At 38.5% G+C, this 26,286-nt stretch overlaps 1 protein-coding gene across 2 annotated transcripts; it reads left to right on the top strand.

Moving 5' to 3' along the window:
- Positions 1-460: 460 nt before the first annotated feature.
- Positions 461-25,269, top strand: tnpo1 (transportin 1). Of its 2 annotated transcripts, XM_085280128.1 has the most exons (25): positions 465-713; positions 826-937; positions 3,602-3,677; positions 4,229-4,378; positions 5,450-5,556; positions 10,754-10,887; positions 11,515-11,596; positions 12,367-12,489; positions 14,303-14,421; positions 14,756-14,816; positions 15,038-15,206; positions 15,531-15,683; positions 15,794-16,019; positions 16,212-16,383; positions 16,567-16,653; positions 16,743-16,850; positions 17,193-17,351; positions 17,454-17,541; positions 17,626-17,724; positions 17,807-17,902; positions 19,784-19,859; positions 21,447-21,546; positions 21,639-21,713; positions 21,947-22,085; positions 22,164-25,269. In XM_085280128.1, exons 2-24 carry the CDS (start codon positions 833-835, stop codon positions 22,052-22,054), a joined length of 2,673 nt encoding a protein of 890 aa, XP_085136254.1. In that variant the 5' UTR covers positions 465-713; positions 826-832; the 3' UTR covers positions 22,055-22,085; positions 22,164-25,269. The 2 variants fall into 2 exon arrangements, 1 of the variants encoding a protein (XP_085136254.1); XR_014893071.1 differs by lacking the exons at positions 19,784-19,859; positions 21,947-22,085; positions 22,164-25,269 and having other exon boundaries at positions 461-713.
- Positions 25,270-26,286: the final 1,017 nt, after the last annotated feature.

Raw genomic sequence — 26,286 nt, 5'->3', positions numbered from 1 at the left:
ATATTTTACGAAACTGGCGTATGCTTCAGTATTTATGTTTTTTATGTTTTCTTCATTAATTATTAATTCACTGATATTTATAACGGCCTAGGCTACATGTCTTTGTTTGTTTTTTTTATTTAACTGTGATTCAAAAATTATTATAACTGATGCTGCTAGCTAAGTTAAAATTACAGGGTAAATGCTGTTGAATTTGTTCGATAAAAAATATAGCCTGAAGATGGAGCTGTTTTCTTGAAATATAAAATGGAAATTTCATAGCCAGTGTCACGATCTGTGCTGCCTTCATGTCCGTTGGAAATCTAGGAAAAGCGTCGGCATTTCCCAGATTTTTCAGTATAGTTTCCCTCTTACAGCGTCTCTTTACCTTCTCTGAACAAAGGGCAACCTCGTATTGTCTTTAATGATAAGACTAAATAGATATATGTAAACATGTTTGGTCCTTCTAGTTATCTTCCTCCTGTAAAAAAGCATCTTTAGTTAGACTATTTAGGCTTAAAAAAAACTTGTGGCGCACTAGGACCCTCCAGCTCCGTGTCAGCTGACTATGTAGCCAGTTATATGCGACGCCAGACCGTAGCCCGAAGGTTTTTTTCAGCTTGGGTTGGGAGAAAACGGGTCGACTCGCCGTGTAAGGCCCATGTCTGAAAACCCAAACAGACGTTCACATTTCAGCAGAAAGTCGACTGCACAGCACGGCAAAGCCAGAACAGGTAAAAGCCTTTTTTCCCTATCCAAAATCACTCCGCCTCGTAGGGAGCAGCATTAGTGAGGCGTACGATGACAAGTCCTCTGTCTGAGCTTATGTTATTTCTTTATCCGCAGCAGCAAGATGGAGTGTGAGTGGAAACCAGACGAGCAAGGACTTCAACAAATTTTACAGCTGCTGAAGGAGTCTCAGTCGCCTGATACGTCCACACAGAGATCCGTCCAGCAAGTATCCTTTTTGAGCCAGATATGGATGATATAATCTGTTAGTGATTTAATAACAAAACAGACTCAACAGGCTAACGATAGCTAATACTAGCCTGGGTGGTTACAGTTACAAGCAGGTACGCTCGTGCCTTTTTTTGTCTCGCTTGCACGCGCTACAAACGGAGCAGGTCGTGCTAACATCATTTGACATTAAAAATGCTATAAATTGTCTTGCTTGGTTAATACAATAACCAACGGTAGCTTCTAATTGCGCCTCCTGTACACCTTTACCTTGCATATTGCTTCGGCAGAACATCATAATAAAACATGTCTAAAGCCCCGGTATATCATCTGCAACTTAATCCTCAATTAAAGCTAAGCTTACCGGAAACATGCTACTAATTTAAGTTAACATTCGAATTAGAAATTCTGTGCATAATATAATGATGTAATGGTGATTGTGTTAATTGTGACAGTAGTGTATGCAATGCACGAAATTGCTGGATTTTACTAGTGCAACAGAATCTGAAATCTCCTGTTCTAAAACAGGAGTTAATGGAGTTAATGGAGTGGAATAAGAAGCCATCATTATTCAAGCATTTTCGCTGTGACATTTTACTCTATGTCACTTTTCCAAAGGGTGCCAGGGATTATCAAACAAAACCGTATTAAGGTGACCTCTTCCGGCTAGATTAAATGGCAAGCACTAAAGGGTAGGTTTAACATGTAAGTGCTTTATTAGCTTTACTCTGTAGCTTGGGCACTGTATTGTCACACAACACTGTGCTAGTGTTGTGTGACAATGCAGTTGAGGAGCAATCATCTGCTGCTCAGAGCTGCTGGTCCTTATGTTTTTGTCTGGTTTCATGCAGGTCCTTAATAAATTTCTTATGTAACCCTTCATACAGACTGTCTCATTAACTCATAGACTAGCTGCTGTTATAGCCCTAAAGATGCCATCTGCCAGTACAGTCATGCCAAATGACACATTTATGACCCCCTTACAAGCATACATCCAGTCCACTCACACACACTGACATACGCTCCCATCATTATGCTGTTAGATTAGACCACTCCTCCTCTTTATATGGGGAGGAGGAAAAAAAACTCTTTTTGGCTTTATTGTTGTTATCAGATTACAGAATGCAGTGATGTTCTTTCTAGGGCTGAACGATTATGGAAAATAATCTAATTGCGATTTTTTTGCCCCAATATTGCGATTGCGATGCGATATGCGATTATTTTTTAAGGTCTTTGTCTTCTGTATTATTAAACAAAGACAAGCAATACATCATATAGTATGGCCAATACTATATTACATTAATTTTAAACTGTTCTTTCCTGGAAGACAGACCTCTGTTATGATGACATGAGGTGATGCATGAATTGATGACTGACATTTTTATTTAACTTCTTCAATCACAACAGTATATTTGAACATACACAATAGTTTATTTTTAGCTTACAAACATCTGAGCATAAAGTGCTGACAAGGAACCCTGGTGTAAACATTAAAATGAAAGTCAGTACAATGTGCAGATTGCAGAAATATACATAAACAAAATCAGTGGCTTTACCACACTCAGTTTTTCGACATCTGTGAACTACTAGACAGTCATTCAATTAAAAAATAATATTAAATAAATAAAACTAATAAATAAAAAATACACACATCTTACTGATCTCTGCAGTCAGTAACATTACACATAAAGTGCAAACATAATAGCAATTGTATAAACACACACACAAACACGCCTTTAAAATTTAAAGGCGTGAAATTGGACGGTCTAGTTCTGATTAGTGTCACCGCTGTCTCGGTGGAGTTTAATAAACTCGGCCGTCTGCTTCTTGCTATCTAAAATATAACCAGACACTGGCGTAAATTCTCGACTGTCTCATACTTCTGTTTAATAAGTTTTCTGTTTGACGTTTAGTCAGCTGTGTGAAAACCAAGGAGGAACCCACCCGGGGGATTAATAAAGTTTTATTTTATCTAATCTAATAACTTTAATCTCAGCCAAACCGATTTACTCACGAACAAACAAAACACTGAAAAAAGCCCAACAATAACATTTTTAGGTTGTCTAAGTGACTTATATATTACGTTTAACCCGAGCAGCGAAACTCCGCGGTGATCTGAAAATGATGTGCCGGGAGTTGTGCCGTTCTCGGCCGCATCAGTAACCCTCGAGCTCCCGGCTAGCTGTCGAGCTGGTGGGTAGCAGACGCCTCTGAAAACGTCGAAGCACTTTTGCAAATATGGGATATCTTGATAAACCGAGCAGATATTTGATGTTTACACAGCTACTTTCTCGCCTGAAAATATTTTAAAAGTTTATTTTGTGACCCAGAAAGATTAGTATGAGTAATTTTAAAACTTAGTAGCGGCCGCCATTGTTGGAAACTGGAGTTTGGCTGGGCCGCGCTATGAATTCTGGGATATGGTAGTAATTTGGACAGCCTTCGGCGCGTCGCTGTGACGTAATCGGTCTACAAATGCGGCCTCAGGAGGATGCAGCCCATGAATTTGGACATGTCCAGAGTATAATCGCAGCCTTTGCGGTTAGAAAATTGCACTTGATCATGTCGCGATATTATCGCAAATGCGATATATCGTTCAGCCCTAGTTCTTTCAGCCTTTTAACATGCTCTTCGTACATTTGTAACCCTTAACCATTTCTCCCAGAGACTCGAGCAGCTGAATCAGTATCCAGACTTTAACAACTATTTGATATTTGTTTTGACAAAGTTGAAATCAGAAGGTAAGCTGTCCGCCCTTCTCCTTCGCTCTGTCATTTTGTGTCTGTGGTGTGTTCCTAGATCGTCTAATAGCACCTGGGAAGCTGTCGTTTTTATGTAACTGCTTATTGACAGGTCAGCCCGGCTGTGACTTGGGTGACCTGATGGCATCTTTGTTGCAAATGATGTGCCACACAGAATATGGGCCACTCTAATTTTAAAGCTAAATCCTGGCACTGCTCAACTTTTGGCTTGACTGTCTGCACAGCAGATGACCCAAATGTTAAGTGGTGTTAAGACCTTTTCGGTTGCATGACGACCTTAGCTCAGATGCAACAAGCCACAAGTGTTTAAACAAAAAAAATGACCGAATTTATTACTTACCCATTTTAAGCAAACAGTAAAATAGTTTCTGTCCACAATGTTAGTATAAATGTCTGAACATAATTTCTGTAATACTCTGCTTGTGAAAAATGAAAGGAAAGCAATTTAATGTCTGAGTCACCAGCCTTCATTTTGATCACAGCTAGAGTGGAATTTTCACATTTCCTTCCTTGGCCTTTTCTCTCCCAAGATGAACCGACCCGATCCTTGAGCGGGCTGATACTGAAGAACAATGTGAAAGCTCACTATCAGAACTTCCCTAATGGCGTGTCTGATTTCATCAAGAGTGAGTGCCTCCAAAACATCGGAGACTCATCTCCTCTGATTCGGGCCACTGTTGGTAAGTCCCCTCTCTGTCTTCTGATTGTAATGTTGTCCTTAGCATCCATGCATACCTTTTTATGTTTAAATGTTTTCTGTTGTTATGTACGTTGCTTTGTTGTTCCTGTAAATAACTTCCTTATTTGTTTAAACTACATGCTGAAATATAAAACCTACAGCTCACTATATTGGGAACATAATCAGCATTTGCAGACAAAGCAGGGAAATAAATGACAATGAATATTTACACAACACCTTATTATTGGTTGTGATGGTTGTATATTATTTACACTAATTAAACCGATGAAAGGGATTTGGGATAGTAGCTCATTTATTTTCTTATTTTTAGGGATATGGTTATGTTTTTAGTAGAAAATGAGTCTGCTTTTCTGTGTTGTTTATATTTCTTTATTTATCTAGTGGGCAGAAATCTATGAAAAAACCCTTAGAAATAAAACTCCTGCAGTTCTCCTCTCTCCATTCTTAACCCCTCCCACCAGATTAGCGTGGACACATAGACTTGCTGTCAAAAGCGTGCTATTGCTGACTTTTGACTTCAGGCACTCAAAGTTTGCTCTCTCAGGTTTTCACCGCTGCTTGGCTAATCTGGCCTAACGGACCTGTAACTGGCTCAAGATTGTGAAGCCTGAAAACGGAGCTTAGAGGCGGTGCAGTTATCTCTCAGACCTTGTCAGTTACAGTATGATTGAAGGCTACTGTGAATTTCTTTTTAATCTATTTCTTTTTAATCCAGTGAGAGCAAAGCCCTACACTGGCTTTAAATGCCTCTAAATAGTCTTCCTTAACTCAATAGGCTACTGTATCAGAATGTTAAAGGCCAGCTTTTAAATGCTGGTTTGGTCTCCCAAGCATTCCCTGCTATTATTGCAGAATCTTGATATTAACATTTGCATAATTAGGGGTCATCCTGCTGTTTAAGCTAACTTGAAGCTATTTATGTGCTGCATTTCTGTTATTTCTATTCACATGGATTATAAACAGAAGCGCTTTATAATATTAAATGTCTGTTTCATTATATCCTGTGCATGATTTTGGTTTAATCAACTAACTCAACCCACTCTGACAACAGGCATCCTCATCACTACAATTGCCTCCAAGGGAGAACTACAAAACTGGCCGGAGCTGTTACCCAAACTCTGCCTGCTGCTGGATTCTGAGGATTATAACACATGTGAAGTGAGGACAAACAAATCAGAAGCTTATAAATTAATTTCTTTTAGGCACTAAGCTGATGTTTGCTGGTGGTGTCACAAATGTGTTGATACGGGTGAAAGATGTGAAAACTATTTCTTAAGGGTTCTACAGATGATGTTTCCTGTAATAATCCACTAACACCGTGTTTCCACAGAAATGTATGTACTAACCCAATTACAAATGAGCAAACTATATATGAACAGGAAATCACTTAGATCATTTCAAAAGTTCTTAAAAATCTAAAATTATCTTGTAACACACTGAACTGAAAATGCATCATACAAATACAATGTGGCTCTAAAATCTTCTGCAGTAATCAAAAATATGAGATTGATTTTAATAAAATGTCTTCTGACGAAACTGACTTGGTTAAGATGGACTCAAATGTTGCAGCTGAGTAGCCATGATGTATTCATGTTTCAGTCACTCTGTAGCACATGAATAGTGCTCCGCAGGAAAGTGTCAAAATTCGACATTTCATTACTAAAAAAAAATCACACAAAGAGTCCCGAACCAGCTTAAAGAATCCAACCTGAAATGCAGTGGGCTCAGCGTTAATATGGCAGCAGCCATTACTTTGCTTGATATGGACATGACGCTAATGTCATTTTGTAATATTATCATCTGCCAATGACTCAGATTTCTTCCTCTTTAATTACCGTGCTTTCAACTCATCAGAAGTTTAACAAAAGCGTGTGTGTGAGTATGAGAATGAGAGGCCGCTTTTTGCCATAGCTGTGTTGGAGATGGGTGGGGAGTGCTGAGATTAAGCGTGCACATATTTCTGACTGTATATTACAGCCCATGTGTGCTGTAATTAAGCATGTTTCCCTGTCTGGGCACACAGACAGTTGTGCGTGTACTGTTTATTTGTTTATTAATTAATTTATTGTGGAAAGAAAAGCTGGCTCAGCTATAAAGCAGCATCTGGATGGTATCCTGCTGGCCAGATGAGCTAAAGACATTCTCACAGCTGGAGCAGCCGCTGCAGACTGCAGATTATTCAGCTCTGACTCAATTATTCTCTCTCTTTTTTTTGATCATCGTCCAAATATGCTTTACTTTTCAAAACGCCGATAACTACATGCTGTTGGGACATATTTCATCTTTACAGGCCACCATGATCCACTCTGTTTTTTTTTTTGTTTTTTTTAATATCTTTAATTTTTCTGAATGTTCTGCAGAATAAAACTCAAGTGCTTGTTCTTCTAAATGCTCCATTGCAGCAGCCACGAAAATGACAGTACAGTTGTTTGTTGTGACTGTTAGATCATCTGATTTGTGTAACCATATTCAAGCTCATATAAACTCCCAGGTCATTAGTATTCTGTCAGCTGGATTTGCCCATGACATCAGAATTAATAAATTAAACGGCATGTTAAAGTGTCGTGGTAAATTCAGCTGTGTCTTAGGGCAATAAAAATACATGCTGACAGGATTATTACTTGTCGATGTGATTTAAAGTAATTTAAGGAATAGGTGTGACATAAAAAAATAAATCTTTGTGTAGCACCGCTGCTAGCCTCCTTTGTAAAGCTTGTTCAGAAGCTGAGATTTAGGTCAGGTAGTTACTGCAGACCATCTTGAAGTGTGTGTGCGTGCGTGCGTGCGTGCGTGCGTGCAAGAGGCTTAACACTCAAGCAACCAAATGTAGAAACTCCTTATAAGACCAGCTATGTTTTTTGAAAAGAAGCTTGAGGGTTGGAAAGCTTCTTAATGTTTCTTGTTGAAGATGGTCAAGTTGCTGCACTGTGAATAACTAGGAAGCAAACAAATAATCATTACTATATCTCTTTCCTCCCAAAGCACAACATTTGATGACCTCCCTTCTAACCTTAATGAGTTTTGACACCTCAGTATATATCAATGAAGATGTGGTTTGACAACCATTAGAATAGTTTCCAGGTTTTTCCAAGGTTAGCTGCATCAGAAGAGACCATCCCCACCAACTTCTAGTGCACACCCAGTTATTTTATGTTTATATAAGCAGGCCAAAGTTTGAAATAAAAACCTCAGTGTAGCCAGTCAGAAGAGATGCTGTCATACATATGTCAGGATGTCAGTGGGTAGTTTGAGCTCTCGTTGGCAGAGTTGAGGCCAATTTGAGGATAACTTCAGAGAACCGTGACCCAGAGCAGCATCTAGCTGTGTGTCTGAGGTAAAATACGATTATTTTACTATTTCAACGTCATTGTATATTTAGCTTAGTGCATTTTTTGAGCTACGAACGCAGTTGTTTCCAAATTAAGTGCTCTGAATGGTCAGATCTGTTTATTTCCATGCAAAATATCAGAAAAATCAAGCTTGATTCAGGGGGGGGGGGAATGAAGGTTTAAAATTTGTCCTGTGATATTACGCAGTTGGTTTGAAGGGCTGCATGTAAAAATAGGCAAGTTCAAAAAATATTAACACTAAATATTTGCCCGAATTGTATACATCTGGTGTGTAAAGAGTTTAAGTGTGAGCTAGATGGGGGCTATTGGGAAAAGTGAATCAGCTAGTCTAGAGTCCAAGATTTAAATATTGAGCTGAAAATGAGTAAATAAGTACACTTTAAAGGGTCAGTATTTCTTCTTGTTGCTGATGTTGATGTTATTTTTTGTTGCTGTAGTATCTGGCACCTTCTTCACTTTAGGATAGAGCTGTTGGTAGTCTTGATTAGCCATATAGTACTCTTTAAGAACTGAGCATCCACTGCCTCCCCAAAATAATCCACTATTTCTATCAGCATGACTTTGATATCTATTTTGGGAGTATATTTAGTGACTGCCAGTGTACAGTTTCCGATCTGTAATCTACGCTTTGAGAAACGTGTAAATGCATGTTGGCCTTGGGCCATTTGATCAATATATGTTGTGCATTTACAGTATCTGTGCAAGATGATCCTCGTGACTCTCCCAGTGAATCATCCTCCCTCTGATTGCTCAACAGTCCCACGCTGAGACCTAATGTCTGCTGACGCTGTGTATAAAGACAAGCTTCTGTATATGGTGAAACTGCAGCATGCTGTTTTTAGCTTTAAATCATCTGTTCTCAAGTAATGATGTCATAGATTTTTTTTAAGCTTAGTATGAACATAACAAAACGCAGAAAAATCAAAACACATTTGTTTTGGTAACATAAGGAGCTGCTGCCCTACCAGTGAGTCCTGCCTTTTTTGTGGTTTAAGACTAGTGGTTGCTGGAAGAGCTCCTCGTGTCACCACGCTGTGCTCTTCTCTGCATGCTCTATATAAAGAAACAAGCAGGTGTGTCAGATGCCAAGTTTAATGTTGGTGGACGGCTTAATATAGGTTATGGCTATGTTTTGATTAATGGAGGTTGACAAGTGGCTATAACGGTGTTGATACCACTCGAAGGGGAAAACGATCACCTATGATAATGCTCTGCCACCTCAGTGCTCATTTGTAGCATTATTCACATTTCAAGGGCAGGATTCTGAAGGAGCCGTTTAGTCGACTACATGTGTATTATTATTTTTCTTCTTTGCCGTGGCTCACAGCCATCTGCGTGAATTGCATTCTCACAGTGAACGACCTTCAGTAGCAGGACTTGAAAGGAAGATTACACTTTAGATACTTGCATATCATTGAAACACTTGCAGGCCACTCCCATTACTTTGCACTTCTCTCTTGACACACACAAATGCCTGTATTATGTTTTGACGTCACTGTGTGCAGCGCTGGAGCACAGTTGTGCGTAATATGAAATATTTGTTTGGGTTCCCACGCAGGTTCGCAACCAACAATTGCATTATCAGTTAGTCTGGTCATTATTCTTGATTAGTCGTGATGTGTGTTAACATATCATGCCATGCCAGCATTTAAACCCCAGTGATCTTGAATACATATGGATAGGAGGGGGAAAAAGGAAGTCTTTCTTCTAAATAGCTCATTAGTAACCCAGTCATGTTTTTCAACATTAAGATAAATCTGACATTTTGGGGGTTGTCATGAGATTTTTATATCATGGCTTATGTATATGACATCTGTTTACTTTTTTTTTTTTTTTTTTTTTGTTTGGATTTCCAATTCTTAGCTTAAACAGCAGCATGTCTTATACAATTAAAGGAACTGTCTCCTTTCGTCTGTTTCTAGGTGCCATTAGCAGTTCTCTCAATGTCATCTCCAAATTCCAAAAGGAAATTTCCACTGCTGTCTCTGATTACCTGCTGGCATCAAGATTCAGTCTGATGAAAGAAATGCCTTTTTCCCCCTTCATAAATTTCCTTTGTCCCTTCTTGTTTGTGACCTTGATTTAACCTTAGCCTCCTCGTCTTGTGTCACCCCTGTGGTTCTGAGCATATTTTTCCCCTCTTTTTTTTTTTTTTCTCTTGTGGAGATGGCTCTGTATCTGTCCTCTAAAAGGAATGCCGACATGGGAGTGGTTTCCATAGAAACACATTTCAGACAGCGTTGGTGTCAGTGCTGTGCCGTTTCTTGTATCTGCCTCTCAGGCTGCAATGTTTTTATTTATTTATTTATTTTTGTGAGAGAGACTGAAGTCTGCAGCATATCGTGAGCATGCATACTAACCATCTGTCAAGCAGCTTGTGTGCGTGTGTGTGCGTGTGCGTGTGTGCGCCAACTGTTTGAAGGTTATTAGAGCAGAAGTGGATGAATCCTATTGAACATCATGGATGAGAAGGTGGAATGTATTATTTATTGCTTTCACTGTGCAAATACTAGCACTATGATCCTCCATGTCTCATATGTTACAGAGCTTCTACACAGTATGTGGATTTATAGAACCAGGGTGATTTTGTTTTGGGCTTGGGTTTAAATATGCGTGATTGTAATATGACTATAGTGTACCATACGGGCAATTTATTTATTTCACTGTGTGGCCTCTTACATTGTACCTGTCATATTTGGCTCTTAAGCATGTAAAGCCTTTGGCTCTTATGCGTGCTTCCGATTGCAGACTTTATTCTTACTATGCAATGAAGCAAATTATGTTATTATACAGTAAATTTTGCCTCAATGTTAGATGAGAATCAGGCAAATAAGACCAGTTCCAAATACGTTTTATTCCTACTGTCTACTTCAGTGTCTCAGTATTTTGGGGTTAACTTCCTGATAAATTAGCAGAAAAATTAAATCTTCCATCATGTCTCTTTCTTTCTCATTGTTTACTTTGCTGTCTTTTCCTTATGCCATTTTTTTTTTCTTTGTTTTCAGGGAGCTTTCGGAGCTCTTCAGAAGATCTGTGAGGACTCTGCTGAGATCCTGGACAGTGACATGCTGGACCGTCCTCTGAACATCATGATCCCCAAGTTCTTGCAGTTTTTCAAACACAGCAGTCCTAAGATTAGGTATCATAATACTTCTTTTTTTCCAATTTTGCTGACTGAAGTTGATTTTAAGTTACACTGTCCTTTGAACCTTTCACTTACACATGGATGTTTTATTATTTGAAATGACCTAGTCTGTTACACTCTTTTAGAATGTGCATGGCATTGCATTTAAATTGTCTGTGAATGCTGTTTATTATACCTGTTTAGTGACGGTGCATACTTTTCAGTTAAAACTACTTTAAGCAAATGAAGATGGTTCCTTTCCTCCTCAGTAATTTAAAATTGATGAAAAACTTCTACTGGGACTTACTTGACATTCCAGCTGATATCAGCTGGTGTACCAAAACTGTGACTTTGTGTCTTGCCTGAACTATTCTCCATTTGTTGGATACAATAAAATGTCTAGTCTAAATCTGAATACACAGCCAGTATGTACATTTTCAGTCTGTCTTATGTTTCTTAGAGACGACACACAACGAGTGTCTGTTGCAGTGTAAAACTCCTGTAGAGAGAGAGCTTTCTCATATTTGGAGGTTAGATTGGAGGAGATGGGGCAAATAATAATACAGAGGCTACATTCACAGTGTGCAACATGTGAGGAAAACATGTCGGTGTGACTCTAATGTGGTTGTTACTCTGTTGCAGGTCTCATGCCATCGCCTGCGTCAATCAGTTCATCATCAGCAGGACTCAGGCTCTTATGCTTCACATCGATCCTTTCATTGAGGCAAGTCAGACTCTAATGCTCCTTTATATTATCTATTATGCTTTGTTTTTTTTTTAAGCGTATCTATATGCAAAACAAATCATTGGCCCCAAAAGAAAGAAACAGAAGCTACTAAAGGGTCACTTCAATAAGGCGAGCTATTCCTCTGACAGTTTGGGATTTACCTCTCCAGTTTGTGGCTTTCTGCAATCAGTCGCCGCATATGCCAAGCCTCATGCAAATTATTGCAAATTATATTATGTTTAGGGCTTGGGAGAAGAGATTAATAATAAGAAAATTGAAGTCAGATATTTGGCAGAGGCTGAAGCACAAAAAAAACTGAATAGTTAGTAGCAATTAATAGTTTAAAAGTGTAATAAATGAACTAAAGCCGTCATAAATCGAACAGCTATGACTTTATGTCCGAAACATTTGTGTACTGTGCTGAAGACAACTCAACTGAAGTCAAGCTGGGGCCTTTCTGTAATGTCAGTTTGTACCGTAAGATGGTGCAGCACCTCAATGTATGTCTTTCTTTGTTATGTCTTTTAAAGATATGGGGTATATATTTAACATTTTGATATAGTAAACTGGACATTTAAAGCAAATGGCTACAGATTATACATACAGCAAATCGCAGAACTGTGTACATTCACAAACATCTAAAACACTGGTACATTATCTGTAATGTTCTGCATTACTGTATTGACTATTCCCCTCTCAATCATATTTATTCTTATGTTATTGCCAACAGTGGTATTAACTTTAAGCTGTCGCCCTGCCCTCTGTAGAATCTCTTTGCACTGGCAACAGATGATGAGCCAGAAGTGAGGAAGAATGTTTGTAGAGCTCTTGTTATGTTGCTTGAGGTTCGCCTCGATCGTCTCCTGCCACACATGCATAACATCATAGAGGTGAGTGTATTGTAAAGATGAAGAATGACTATATTAACTAAAAGGGAGGCGCCTAAAAGCTGATAATCGGGGAATCGGTGCAGTATTGAAATGGGTTTTCAAGGTTTAGAGAGGTGGTATAGTTCTAGATTCTCCCTGTGTTCTGCAGTGTTTTTTCAATAGCATTTGGGGAAGGCAGGCACCTCAGACAAAATACTACTATGTGAGAGAGCAGGCCAACCTTAGCCTGCACCCGAATGCACACTCCTCCACACAGCTCCCTCTACAGTCTTTGAATTATATTAAGTCAGCATTTCAGATGGTCAAATGTCAAGCTTGACAGAACATTTTTGGATTATATAGTAACATAAATGGACTATCATTTATTTGGCACGTACTATAGTCCATTTAACCATTGAATGGGCATTGCAGCACAAGCCATGTTTATACACACATACACACACACACACACACACACACACACACACACACACACAGTACCTTTTATACATATACTTAAAACACTTTACCCAAAGCCCTTTTGGCATGCATACCTGAAGAGCCAGGATTGAATCACTTACATTAGTGAGTCAGCTAGTGGAGAAGCCACGACCACCCTAATGTATTCATGTAAAAAGGAAATGGGGGGGGATAACAGTGTGCTCTTCAAAATGAAACTTGCATGTTAGATACCTAAAAATCATGTAGCTTGTTGTTAAATTCAGGGTGTTTTTTCTTTTTTTTCTTTTTTCTTTTTTTTTTTTTTCTCAATAAACCTCAGGAGTGTGGATAAATATGACATTTTGAAATGGAAAATGTGGATGAACCCTGAGTAAATATGACATATGACATAAACCTCTATTAATAACACAGCAGTAAGCAACTCTGTTGTACTGGAGGTCGTTTTATGTCAATCTGATGAACATGGCCGAATAAAGTAGGGCTGTGTTTTGTTTTGTTTTTTGTTTGTTTGTTTTAATTTATTTTTCCCCCCAATTTTGCAAACATGACTTTGCTGAATAATTATTTGTTTGCCCACTAAATCTATAAAATGATAGTTTCTCATAAAGAGTTATTGCTTACTCTTTATCAGCCCATTTGCTTTTCTCTGATGGGTTTGGTTTAAACAATAGACATGCACGGGTAGCTTTTAGTTGTGTTACTGGCTTCACTTTCTTTACTCATGTATTAAAATACAAACACTTTTTGTGAATTTATCATTTTATTATTTTTATATTCATTATATCATAGTAGTCAGATGTTCAAAAGCACCAAACAAACAAATTAGAAATACTTTTTCTTTCTTCTTCTTCCTTGTGAGTTATTCATTATAGAAGACAAAGTAACCAGTTACAGTTACTCACATCACTGCTTGATTTAGACTCTTGCAAATCTTTGGCCCTTATAAAACATATATGCAACGTGTACTGAACTCATGAACGTTAAAGATGAGGACAATTCACAGGCACGCACTGATGTACTATAATGTTGTGGTTCGTTTTTAGATCAGCTTATACACTTATATTATCTGTGAGGTAAAAATTATTTCCAAAAGCTGTATAGATGTTGATGATCCTGGTACTATAAGAATTTATGTAGTAAGTTTGATATAGATTGTCTGTTCCCCAACTCCTCTTAGAGGCATTGATCAAACATACACCATGGTCATTATAATAAGACAAAAATGAAATGAACTATTCTCTGAACAGAATCATAGTAGTGCGTCGCAGGTTTTAGATTTGGTTGCATTCCTTCCTTTGGGATGAAATATTCAGATTTGTACGTGAAAATGTCTTTGTTTATTTGTATGTTTTGTTTTGTTTTTTAAATTCAGTACATGCTACAGAGGACTCAGGACCATGACGAGAATGTTGCCTTAGAGGCCTGTGAGTTCTGGCTGACACTGGCCGAGCAGCCGGTGTGTAAGGAAGTGCTGTGTGGCCACCTCTCCCAGTAAGAAAATACACACACACACACACACACACACACACACACACACACACACACACACACACACACAGCCAGATGTAATGTACAGACTTATGCTGGTTTTGAAAGTAGCTGATTCATAGCAGCCTTGGCAGCAAGTCAGCGAAGACCTTGTACTAGGGTGTTATTTTTCCTCACCTCACGGTGGCTGATTAAGAGTTGACCTCAGGTTTAACATCTGTCACCAAATTGTCACATTAAACTGTGTCCACAGCAGGGACCAAATGTGAGTAATTGCCTGTGAGTTCTGCCCTAACCTTGCCCTTTGTTCTCATCATTTTTCCCGCCGCTGCTCCAGGCTCACTCCGGTGCTTGTCAACGGGATGAAGTACTCTGAGATTGACATCATTCTGCTCAAGGTCAGTTTGTACTGCCTAATATGTTTACGTGACGGTACAATGATAAACTGCTCCAGGAGTCAAGCTGACATGCAGTTAAGTTGTTTGTGATGTACAAACAAATTAGAGTTGTATACATTTTACAACACAAAATGCATAGCTAATTTCTGGTTTCAGCTGACTGAACTCTCATGCTAATGCCTACACGCTGAAGAATTTTTATACCATACGTTCATTTTCAGGGAGACATTGAAGAGGATGAGGCCATTCCAGACAACGAGCAAGACATCAGACCACGCTTCCATCGCTCCCGCACTGTTGCCCAACAGCATGAGGGTGATGGAATTGAGGATGAGGAGGATGAAGATGACGAACTAGATGATGATGATACTATCTCTGACTGGAACCTGCGTGAGTTCAGTGCATATCTAAATTGAACTGTCTAGATTGCTCTGTGATGGTTGTTTCAAAATAATTCATAGTGGCTCTTTATCCATGAACTCCACTGAAAGGAGCCCTGCATTGTCTTGTAGTCCAAACGGCTAATAGAGAAGAGGAAGATCTCATTTTTCTTAGGTTTTATGTAACTTTATAATCAGTAGAACAAACATGCCACATCGTGCACCTTTTTAACAGTCCCAAAAAGCAGATGGTGTACTAATTGTCTTCTGCTTGTTTGTATTATGCTTGTTACATCTGTATGATCTTTGTTTCTGTGCATGTGTGTGCTGTTAGGCAAGTGTTCAGCAGCAGCGCTCGACGTGTTGGCCAACGTGTTCAGGGAAGATCTGTTGATGCACATCCTGCCTCTTCTCAAAGAGCTGCTTTTCCATCCAGAGTGGGTAGTTAAAGAGTCTGGAATCCTAGTGCTGGGGGCTATAGCTGAAGGTAAGAAGGGGGAAATGAAGAGAAATTGAAGACAGGGAGGTCCCTCTTTGAATATAAAATCAGAAGAAGTACCACTTTGAAACAATACTTTTGTTATCCTTTTTCTCCAGGCTGCATGCAAGGAATGATCCCATACCTGCCTGAGCTCATCCCTCATCTCATCCAGTGTTTGTCTGACACAAAAGCCCTGGTGCGTTCTATCACCTGTTGGACACTGAGCCGCTATGCACACTGGGTTGTCAGCCAGCCTCCGGATGTTTACCTGAAGCCTTTAATGACAGAGCTGCTCAAACGCATTTTGGATAGCAACAAGCGTGTGCAGGAGGCTGCTTGCAGGTGAGTGAGATGATAAAGCCATGTCTCTCATTTTACAGCACATTAACTCTGACTTTTTTTCTTTTTTCTTTTTTTTTTTTTTGCATCTGTGTTTCCCACATATTCCCCTGAAGGATTCAGGTGCATCCAAATTTCAGAGTAGTTACTTTCACACATTGCTTTAACCCCCCATTTTTAATCTTTCCCTGCCAGTGCCTTTGCCACTTTGGAGGAGGAGGCTTGTACAGAGCTGGTGCCCTACCTGGCATTCATCCTGGACACACTGGTGTTTGCTTTCAGCAAGTACCAACATAAAAATCTGCTAATTCTTTATGATGCAATAGGAACACTTGCAGATTCAGTGGGCCACCATCTCAATAAACCGGTATGCAAAACAGAAGCATTTGCTGGATTTCACTTCACATTTCTATGCAAATCTAACATTAATACTGCTGTTGTCATGTACTTATTTTTGTAAAATATCAAAAAAGCTGTATTTGTTTGAATGTAAAATAGAATACATTGGCAGCCATTGTTATCGGTGCATTCAATGTGTGATATGTATTAGGAGTACATCCAGATGTTGATGCCACCCTTGATCCAGAAATGGAACCAACTAAAAGATGAAGACAAAGATCTTTTCCCTTTGTTAGAAGTGAGTTTCTCATGCACACTTAAAGGTGTCAAATTTTTGCATAATATCCATGATTTTTGTATCTAACCCACAATTCCTACCTTCCTCAGTGTCTGTCATCTGTAGCCACAGCACTGCAGAGTGGCTTCCTGCCCTACTGTGAGCCCGTGTACCAACGCTGTGTCAACCTCGTTCAAAAGACCCTTGCTCAGTCCATGGTGAGAATGTCTAGAATGGACAACTTAAAGACTTTCTGTGCATTTTCTATTATCTATTTATTCAAAATGAAAACATTTAAACCTGCTGGAGACTCTGGGTAGTCAAGTGGAACTCGATGTAAAGCAAAACAACAACAAAAATGGTGATTTTTATTGTGTTTTTTTTAAAGTTAACAATCTGTTAGTATTGTTTACAATTTGCTGCACTGGCCCCAAGTGGTAAACAAGGTATTTAGTGGACGTTTAACCACTACCACAGTGGGGTGGATCCATAGATGGAAGCCATATAACTTGTTATTTAATATTTATTACTGTTAAATTAAGTCATGTTATATTTTCTAGCTTCATCAGTCCCAACCAGAACAGTATGAGGCCCCTGACAAAGACTTCATGATTGTGGCTTTGGATCTTCTTAGTGGACTGGCAGAAGGATTGGGAGGCACCATTGAGCAGCTGGTGGCTCGTAGCAATATCCTCACCCTCATGTACCAGTGCATGCAGGTAAGGCCCTGTAAAAGTATTTAACATGAAAAAAACAAACAAACGTAAACTGACTTGCATGTCTCACCTTGTGCTCTCTTTTTTTTTTCTCTAACTGTTCAGGACAAAATGCCAGAAGTTCGTCAGAGTTCATTTGCTCTGCTAGGGGATCTCACCAAGGCTTGTTTCCAGCATGTCAAACCATGCATCGGTACGTTCGGTGTACTTGACTCTGAAGCACCAGTGACAATAAATTCCAAGTAATTTTCTAAGATATTAATTTTCCTCCTTTCAGCTGATTTCATGCCCATACTGGGTACAAATTTAAACCCAGAGTTAATATCAGTGTGCAACAATGCAACATGGGCAATTGGAGAGATATCTATACAAATGGGTGAGTGCCTTTCTTTTAAGACGATGTACAGTGACACATTTAAAATCTGAATTAACTTAAGTTCTTATACCTACACTCTTAGGGCCTGAAATGCAACCATACATTGCGATGGTGCTGCACCAACTGGTGGAGATCATTAACAGGCCCAATACCCCAAAGACACTACTGGAGAACACAGGTACCACTCGGTGGTAGTGCTGAGCCCGTCAGCCAGCCAGGTTGCCACACACACACACACAAACACAGAGAGAGGGAGGTGTATACACTTATACACACACTCACTCACTCAGGTCCACTTAGCCAGGATTAACTATACTTATTAGACTGCGTGTCTTTCCCTTTTAATTTCAGCCTTTCCCAAGGTATGAGCCTTACTAGTTTTGCTTGTTTCACCAAAGTATGCTGAATATTTCAGGTATTGATTTGCAGCCTGGCACAGTGGCCTGTAAGTTGAAATAAAATTAAAATGAAGCCTTGAGCAAGCCCTGGTGTGAAATTCTTAACACTCTTCAACTGAGCAAACCGTGTAAGAGCCCTGCCTTGGAATGAACTAATGTCGACTGACTTTGCTCTATGAGGTGAAGTACAATATTGTAATGAAACCAAATGCAAAGCTTACACAGAATTATAGATAGATGACTGCATAGCCTCACATAGTTACTGATCAGCTAAACAACTAATCCCAAATGACACCTAAACTGACTAAAAGTAGGGCACCTAGCTGAGATTATTTTTAGGTTGCACACTCTACTCTTGTTTGAACCAAATGCATTGGAGATTTGAATTGGATGAGTCAAGTGAACATTGCATCAAAATTATGCATGCAAGGGTGAAGTGTGACCTGCCAAAATAAAAGGAAATAAAACTAGGGACTCTATAGATGTGTTCCTGTTTGTTTGCTGTCAGTTTATTTGTTGCTTTTATTTACTGTTCTTTAAATGTGGATGCATATCTGCCAATAGATGTTAAATGTTGTTAAGAATGGCCAATGTTTGATGCAGGATACATGATAATCAATAACCATGTCTTAACAATTGGGCATCATACAACTTCAATTTTTGAAGTATCAGATCATTAACCTTTCCACTAACAGTTTCTTGCATGTTATCGATCTATAAATTGACAACGCCACAGTGAATCAAACCTTAGCAAACATAGCCATGTGTAAATTCCGTTAACATGGATGTTTCCATGAGAGCCAGCGTACCACTGGAACTATTTTTAAACTAGGTCACATAATACCACAGTTTAAGGTGGCTGTAAATTCTCGGCTCGCACAGCGGCACTCTTCAGTTTGCCTCTAATCAGCTGATCCTGCACTGAACTCTACTCTAATGAGCATACCATCTGCTTTCTGCATGTGTCATTGGACTGTTCATAAATGCCTGTTTGTTAATGAGAATGTTGCATAGTTTTGTGTCTTCTTAAACTTAGGTCCTCCCTCCTCTCTGCCTCATAAGAACCTGCTGTGCTGGATACTAGTCTCCCTCCATGTAGTTGGCTTGGAGTAATCTGTCATTTCTTTTCCAAAAGAAAAACAAAACAAAAAACATTTCTGTTTCTTATGAAAATTAACATTTGTGAGTTTAAGGGAGAAATCGCTAAGAGGGGGAAAAAAAATCCCACTGAACTGCTCTTGTTTTACGCCATACATGCTACACCTTTTATTAGCATGTGTCTTGGCACGTACAGTTTCATCAAATTGATCAATTTAAATAGCTTTTTTTTTTTTTTTTTTTAAATCCATGTAATTCCTGGAAGCAGATGCCATTGTTTGCCTTTTCTATGAATGTCCTGTCAGAGTTGTCAATGTGTTCTCCCTTAAACGTGTTGTATGTCTTTTTTTAGAGTGTCATATTTTTACATTCCTCCCTTTTGACTTGAAGGGGCAGTAATAATCAACGCTAGTGAAATCTTCTGTTTATTATCATACACAGATTCTGTTGATTTCTGTCTCTGAGTTGTTTGTTTTTTCTTTATTTTTTTCTCCTCCCCCCTCCTCATTGCTCATGTCTTGGTTGGCGTTTGGTGGTGTGTAACCGTGATTGCGTTACCTTAGCAATAACAATTGGTCGTCTTGGTTACGTTTGTCCTCAAGAGGTGGCACCCATGCTACAGCAGTTTATAAGACCCTGGTGTGTATTATTCAATCTTTTATTTAATTCATCTTCTCTCTGCTTTCCTCTGATCTTCTCGTCTGTCGCCTGTTCTTCCCTTTTTCTCCCCTGTAGCTCTCCTCCTCTTCCCCTTCTCACTCTCCTTTCTCAAAAGCGTTTTGGGTTTTTTTTTTTTTTTTCTTTTCAGTTTTTTTGGTTTTTTGTTTGTTTTTTTCCTATCAGTTTGTAATCATTGCCAACCGTGTGACTAACCCTGTCCTCTTTTAGGTCCTACTTGTGATTTGTTTTTGCCTCAGTAGCACCTTCATGTGTTTTTTATACATTAATTTGTTTAATTTCTAGTTTTTTTTGGTCATTGTAAACTGTCGCTAACAACCTAAAAGATGCATGGGATCAGATTTTTCTTTTTTTTGTCACATGCCTGCTGGTTCAACAACAGAGAAAGGATGCAGTCTTTTAATGAGAAAGAGCATTCTTAAATTCCTTTCTCATTTAGTAGTCACCCAGCTGCATGTGCCTGTCCCAAAACGACCCCAAACCTTCTTTAGTAGATCTTCGAAAACAAAACAAAAAAGTAATGTTATATTCAAGGTGCTATAGATGAGGTTTTGCTGAACACACTGCTCAAAGACATCAGTGAAGATATTAGAAGAGTTTCTGAGTTTTAAATATTTTAAAATGCTTGATTTGTTTTACTTGAATCTCTTTTGTGTGCATGCTTCATGTGTTGTAAATCGGGAAACAATTTCATATTTAGATAAATGTGCAAAGTGATCAAAAAGTTCTGTGGCTTTAAAAAAACCCAAACAAATCATGGCAAACTTGACCAATCGCCTCTTTAGCATTGCTTCCTAGTGCACCTCTAGAAAGCTTTCAAGAGCTGCTGATCCTTTAAATCATTCCGTTTATGCTCTTTTTTCTTTTCTTTTTTCACTTGCACACGTGCAATGACTCACAGATCTCCTTGGTGAAATGAAAAAAGTAGGGAAAGTTATTTTTTTTTAAAGAGATATATTTCAGTCATTATCAATTTCTTTTTAAACTCTTCCTGATCAGTCTGAGTGGAGAACCAACAGGCTTACAAAGGTTTTAAGCATCATTGCAACAGTTCCCAGGGACTTATGTGTATGGCAGCTGCACCGCGCTTCACTTTACCATACATTACTGTGCAAATGTCAGGAAAATATGCTAGCATTGATTAAAAGTGCAGGTTTGGAGGTGTCAGCAGTGTTACTGGAAGCAGTTCAGAGGCATACGAGGAGAAAACACTGAAGTTGAACCTTGATCAGATGCAAATTGGGAGTGGCTCTTCATTTTTGTGGGTTAGTTGTTGCAGGACATTTTGATCACATTTGAAAAATGTAATTTGTCTTTAGAGTATATGAAGAAAAGGATTGATAATGAAAACACATTTGTGTCAAAGGAGGTAATTGGCTTCATTCAAAGTTGGTATTATAAACATGCATGTCAGTTTAGTAACATGTACTGAATGCATCCGAGTTTCTGTACTAGTTATTCATAGTTGCAGATTTATGCTGGTTTCTGTTGTTGCTCAAGTATTCTTAAGATAAGCGTGGTGTTAAATGTGGCCGTCCCTGTTGTCAGGTGCACCTGTCTGCGAAATATAAGGGACAACGAGGAGAAGGATTCCGCATTCAGAGGAATTTGCACTATGATTAGTGTAAATCCAGGAGGTGTAGTGCAGGTGAGATGCAGTAGAGAGATGACTGTGTGGCCACTTTGTTTTTAATAACTCTGGAAGCTGAAGCATCGCCTTATTTATTTTCTCTGGAACAGGATTTTATATTCTTCTGTGATGCAGTGGCTTCCTGGGTCAATCCAAAGGATGACCTCAGAGACATGTTCTACAAGGTAAAAGCTGAAAAACACTAACAATAAAAATCGCTGAATAAATTCTGTCAGTTTTGCCTGGTTTCAGAGTTTGCACTCAGGCTTTAACCCATTTATTGCTTATCAACAGTTATTGCTGCTCCCTAGTGACCAAATTCAGGAATGGCAGCTTTTGCAGTTGACCCTTTAAAATGCACAGGATTTATTTTGAAAAGCACTCCTCAGTATAAACATCTCGTGGTGTTTAATTTCAGATCCTTCATGGGTTTAAGAACCAGGTGGGAGACGACAACTGGAGACGCTTCGCAGATCAGTTTCCAATGCCACTGAAGGAACGGTTGGCAACCTTTTATGGGGTGTAACTGTTTCCACAGCACGTGCCTCATCGTTGGGGTTGGTACCACTCTGAAAATAATTTTTATTATTTAACCCAAAATGTTGTATTCTAATCAGGGTTTTCTCTATATACAGGTCATTCACTATGGGAGACAATATCGGGAACCATCCCAGGGAGCATGTTACCCTTTACTGGGGGGAAGGATCTGCCTGCTGAGGGAAGGGGAAGGGGTGCTGACCCCCCTCCTTGACCTGGTGGATGGGGTGGGAGGGAGATGATAGCTACAGTTCTCAGTGCCCCTATGCACAGACAAAGGGGCAAAAGGGACTGGCAGGACAACCTTATCACTGGAGGAAAATTCATATAATATCTGAATCAGAAGTTGTAGTTTGTTGGGGGGGTTTTTTTGTTGTTGTTTTTTTGTTTTTTGGGGTTTTTTTTGCTTTTTCCTCTCCATTTATTCTCCAAACATCTTGTTTTCTGGACTACTGAGAAGAAATGAATGTGGAAAAAATTGAGAAATCTTTACAAAACCCTGTACTTTTTGTTAGACAAGGAGAAATGTAGGTCTTCTGCTCAGATATGCGTTTATAAGAGTAAACGAGAAGTATTATGAAGTAAAGCTGAAGGTTCTTTGAGACACATTTCCTGTAAGTACAGAGATGGTTTAAAGTTCCTACAGAAAAAGCTGTTTTGTCACAAGGGAGCACATAGTTTTTGTTTTTTAAATGAGCAGCTTTTCTGAAAATGGGTAGCATGTGTATATCATTGTGGAAAAGCTGTAGTGAAATGTGTTGACAGCTGTTGTTGAGCTTTGATAAGGTTCTTTTTTTTGGGTCTTGTATTTACAGTACTCATGTTTTCTTCTACTGGAGATTTACGGCAATCAGCTGTAATGTAGCATGACGGGCTTTACACACACTGACTTAGAAAAATGTGTAAAATCTTGGCTGTGGCGTGATGTCCGAGTGAATCATTGTTTGGTCTTGTGGCGTGAATGTGACATGGACATCTATCTGCAGGCATATCAAAGCTTTAGATGCTTACTTTATCCTTTTATATTGTCTGAGCCTCGGAAAGGACAAATGAAGGAGAAGCATGCAGGATAACAAGATCCTGTTTGCTGATTATTGTGTCATTGTGTTTTGGACGTAAATGTCACAATGGCACAAATACTGTCTCAGTGATTTGTTTTTTTTGCTTTTTTGCTTTTGCTTTTTTTTGTGACTTTGGTTGTCAGAACCATATAAACCATCAAATCAATGTTAACTATGTTAATTTCTCAATGTACTGATGTTTTTGTTATTGGTTGTTGGAATTTTTGTGCTAAAAGCATGATCTTGAGGATGACTTTCTAATGTTTTGGGTGGTTGTCACTGTGGGGTACTTTCATCTTTTGCATGTTGGTGGCCCCTTACACCCCAACTTAAAGTGGGAAGGTTGCAGGAGCTTCAATCAAGTTTTGGTTTTATTTTTATTTTTTTATATAGCAACCATTTATGTTCAGCATCACTGTGACTTTTAAAGACTTCACAGTAATCTTGCTAGAGTGTTCTCTTCTTCACCTTTCACCTATAGTTGGATATGTAGATTTTAAATACTGTGAAATTACATGTTGTCTTCTTGTGTTGCAGTGTTATTATTATTATTATTATTTTTAAATCTATATGTTTAAGTTGCAGATGGCCTGAATGTATTCCATGATGGATTTTTATTTTATTTTTTTTTTATATTATTGTTTTGTTTAATTTTAATTTTTTACGCCCATCCATTCTTCCTCTGCTGGCCAGAGTAATAATTGCAGTATTTAAATCCTTTGTGATGCACCTAAAATGTACTTACTTACTTACCTACTTACTTAGCAAGTGCTTAAAATGAATGATGTAGCCAAACACTTTAGAATATGACCTGACAGGTCATTGAGCATTGCTGCTAAAATGTGTGGACCTTAATGCATTAAGCATCTTGATCCAATTGGGATATTAGAGTGTAGAAGTAGTTTAATGTGTTAGCTCAACTGCCACATTAAGAAATGTATTACTAATCTTAGATTAAACATTTTTTGAGGACATACACGGTGAATGCAGGTTATAATGCATCATGGAATACAGAGGCAAATACTCGTATGTGTCACATCATTATGTGTTTAGAAGTGATTTTTGTCTTGTCACATTCCAGCTCGCGGCTTGCAAAAATATGAAGTAATCGCAGCTTGACGGGGTGGATGTGCACACACTTCTGTTCTTTCTTCAAAAGATAGTAGTTCTACAAAACACACAACAATCCCAATTACTACTTTGCTATAATTTTGACGTAACTGCTGCTATACATTGTACTTGTTTCACTATATGAATATGTTTTTGTGTTTACCTCAGGTTGTGTGTGTGTGTGTGTGTGTGTGTGTGTGTGTTTCTGTGTTTGTGTTTCTGTGTTTGTGTCTCTATTTGTTTTGGGGGTTTTTTTTGGTTTTTTTTGTTTGTTTGTTTTTTTTTAATCGATTTCCTCATGTCTCCACCTTTCCACATCTCTTCAAACAAGAAAGATTGGTTTAAAAAGCCACCCATCATCAGTGGGTGTTACTTCACATTAGCATTAATACATACAACACTGCTAGCTGAACAGTGGGATTACAGTTGGAAACCAGGAAGTAGGAACGATTCCTACTTCTACATCCTTATTGTCAAACGTGATTGTTATCAGGCTTAGGTAAATGGTGTAATCTCTGCACAATGCCTTTAATGCAAATACTTTGAGGATTTTTGCTGGGGTTTTGCAATAGAAGTACAGTACACTGTATGTAGAGATGCAGGTGAAAGCTGATTTAAAAGCAATTGCATATGTTGACAACTCTGCAAATATAGGTTTGACTTTATGAAGCTTTATTGAAAAATTTGTATTTTATAAAGCACCCATCAATATTAAGGAATGTCTAGTCAAGGAGCTCTAGTAGTCTAGTTTAATTAGCCTTTAAACTTGATTAGATTATCTGCCTTCATCCTTTTGCTAATGAAAGTGAAAACATCATTCTCATAGACATGTTTTGATTTTTCTTTTTTTTTTTTTATAAGCTGCTGAATTTTAAAAATAAGTAATACTTTTGGGGCCACCAAATATTTTGGATCATGCAAAGACTCTATATTGTACTGTAGTAATTTTGTAATATTTGTAAGATGATATAGTGGGTGTGACTGGTTACCATAGCTTGAATCTGTACATTGTTCCAATAAATTGTTTACATTATTGTGGGCCTTTATCATGTATTTTCTCCAAGTCTTTTTTTTTTTTTTTTTTTTTGGCAATGTCACTGGTACTTTATCAGGCTTTGTGAAATTGGAATTACACAAATAGCAGACTCTGTCCACTGTGCCGACTGTAAATGGGCCTTTAAATACAATGTTTATTTATTTATAAAGCACTTTAAAACAGCCACAGCAGATGTAAAGTGGTTGTACACAAAAGTGAATAAGTAGAGTGAAAGCAATCATTTACAAAAACAACTATCGTACAACAAAAACAAGTAAGATCAATGTCTCACACTGGGTCGAAGGCCAGGCAGCATACAGGTGTTTAAGACAAGATTTAAAAATTAACAATGTAACTGTCTAACGTGGAAAGACGATTTATTCCAAAACCTAGATGCTTGTTGCCCAACAGATGATTAGTTGCAAAACCTTGAAAAGTGGCATACTGCTAAATCTATAAATCAGTTTAAATAAATGTAAAGGCTTATTCATAGACTTGGTGTTGGAAGACCTTTTCTTATGCTTTAAATAAACCACAACCGTAACAAGAGTATTTGCTTTTGCAATATTGGTAGAACGTGTGTTGACTAAACAATCCCACTGGAAAAGGACGTTTAAACGGGTATGAATAATCTTTACCCACTAGTGCACAACAAATCGGCACATAGATTTATTAAACAGGGAGACATATCTGTAGATGCTGAATTCATAAGTAATGCTAACTAAAACAAACAGTGATATAGCTAATAATATCTTACTATTTATTTTTATATACTATTATTTTCACATAGCTGCGTTATGGTTTATCTGTATTTTAGTCAATCTCGGCCTTCTATGTGGGGAATTTTCGTAAAGCATGTGAAGGCAGCATTTCATCCGGCGACTGTAGTGTCTCTCTTCGCCATTGATAGCGCTGTTTCACCCACTGAACGTCTACATTTCTACGGGAATAAACCATAGGGGAGAGACGCCGGGTGGAGGTGGAGTCTGTAGGTGGGGAGGGAGAAGAAAGGGG

The sequence above is a fragment of the Mchenga conophoros genome, linkage group LG7 (genome assembly GCF_057382185.1).
Source record: "Mchenga conophoros isolate Kocher_MC1m ecotype Shallow Benthic linkage group LG7, M_conophoros_male_GT1.1, whole genome shotgun sequence".
In the NCBI taxonomy this organism is placed as follows: Eukaryota; Metazoa; Chordata; class Actinopteri; order Cichliformes; family Cichlidae; genus Mchenga; species Mchenga conophoros.
The sequence above is the reverse complement of the archived record's forward strand: the minus strand, read 5'-3'. Positions and strand labels throughout refer to the sequence as shown.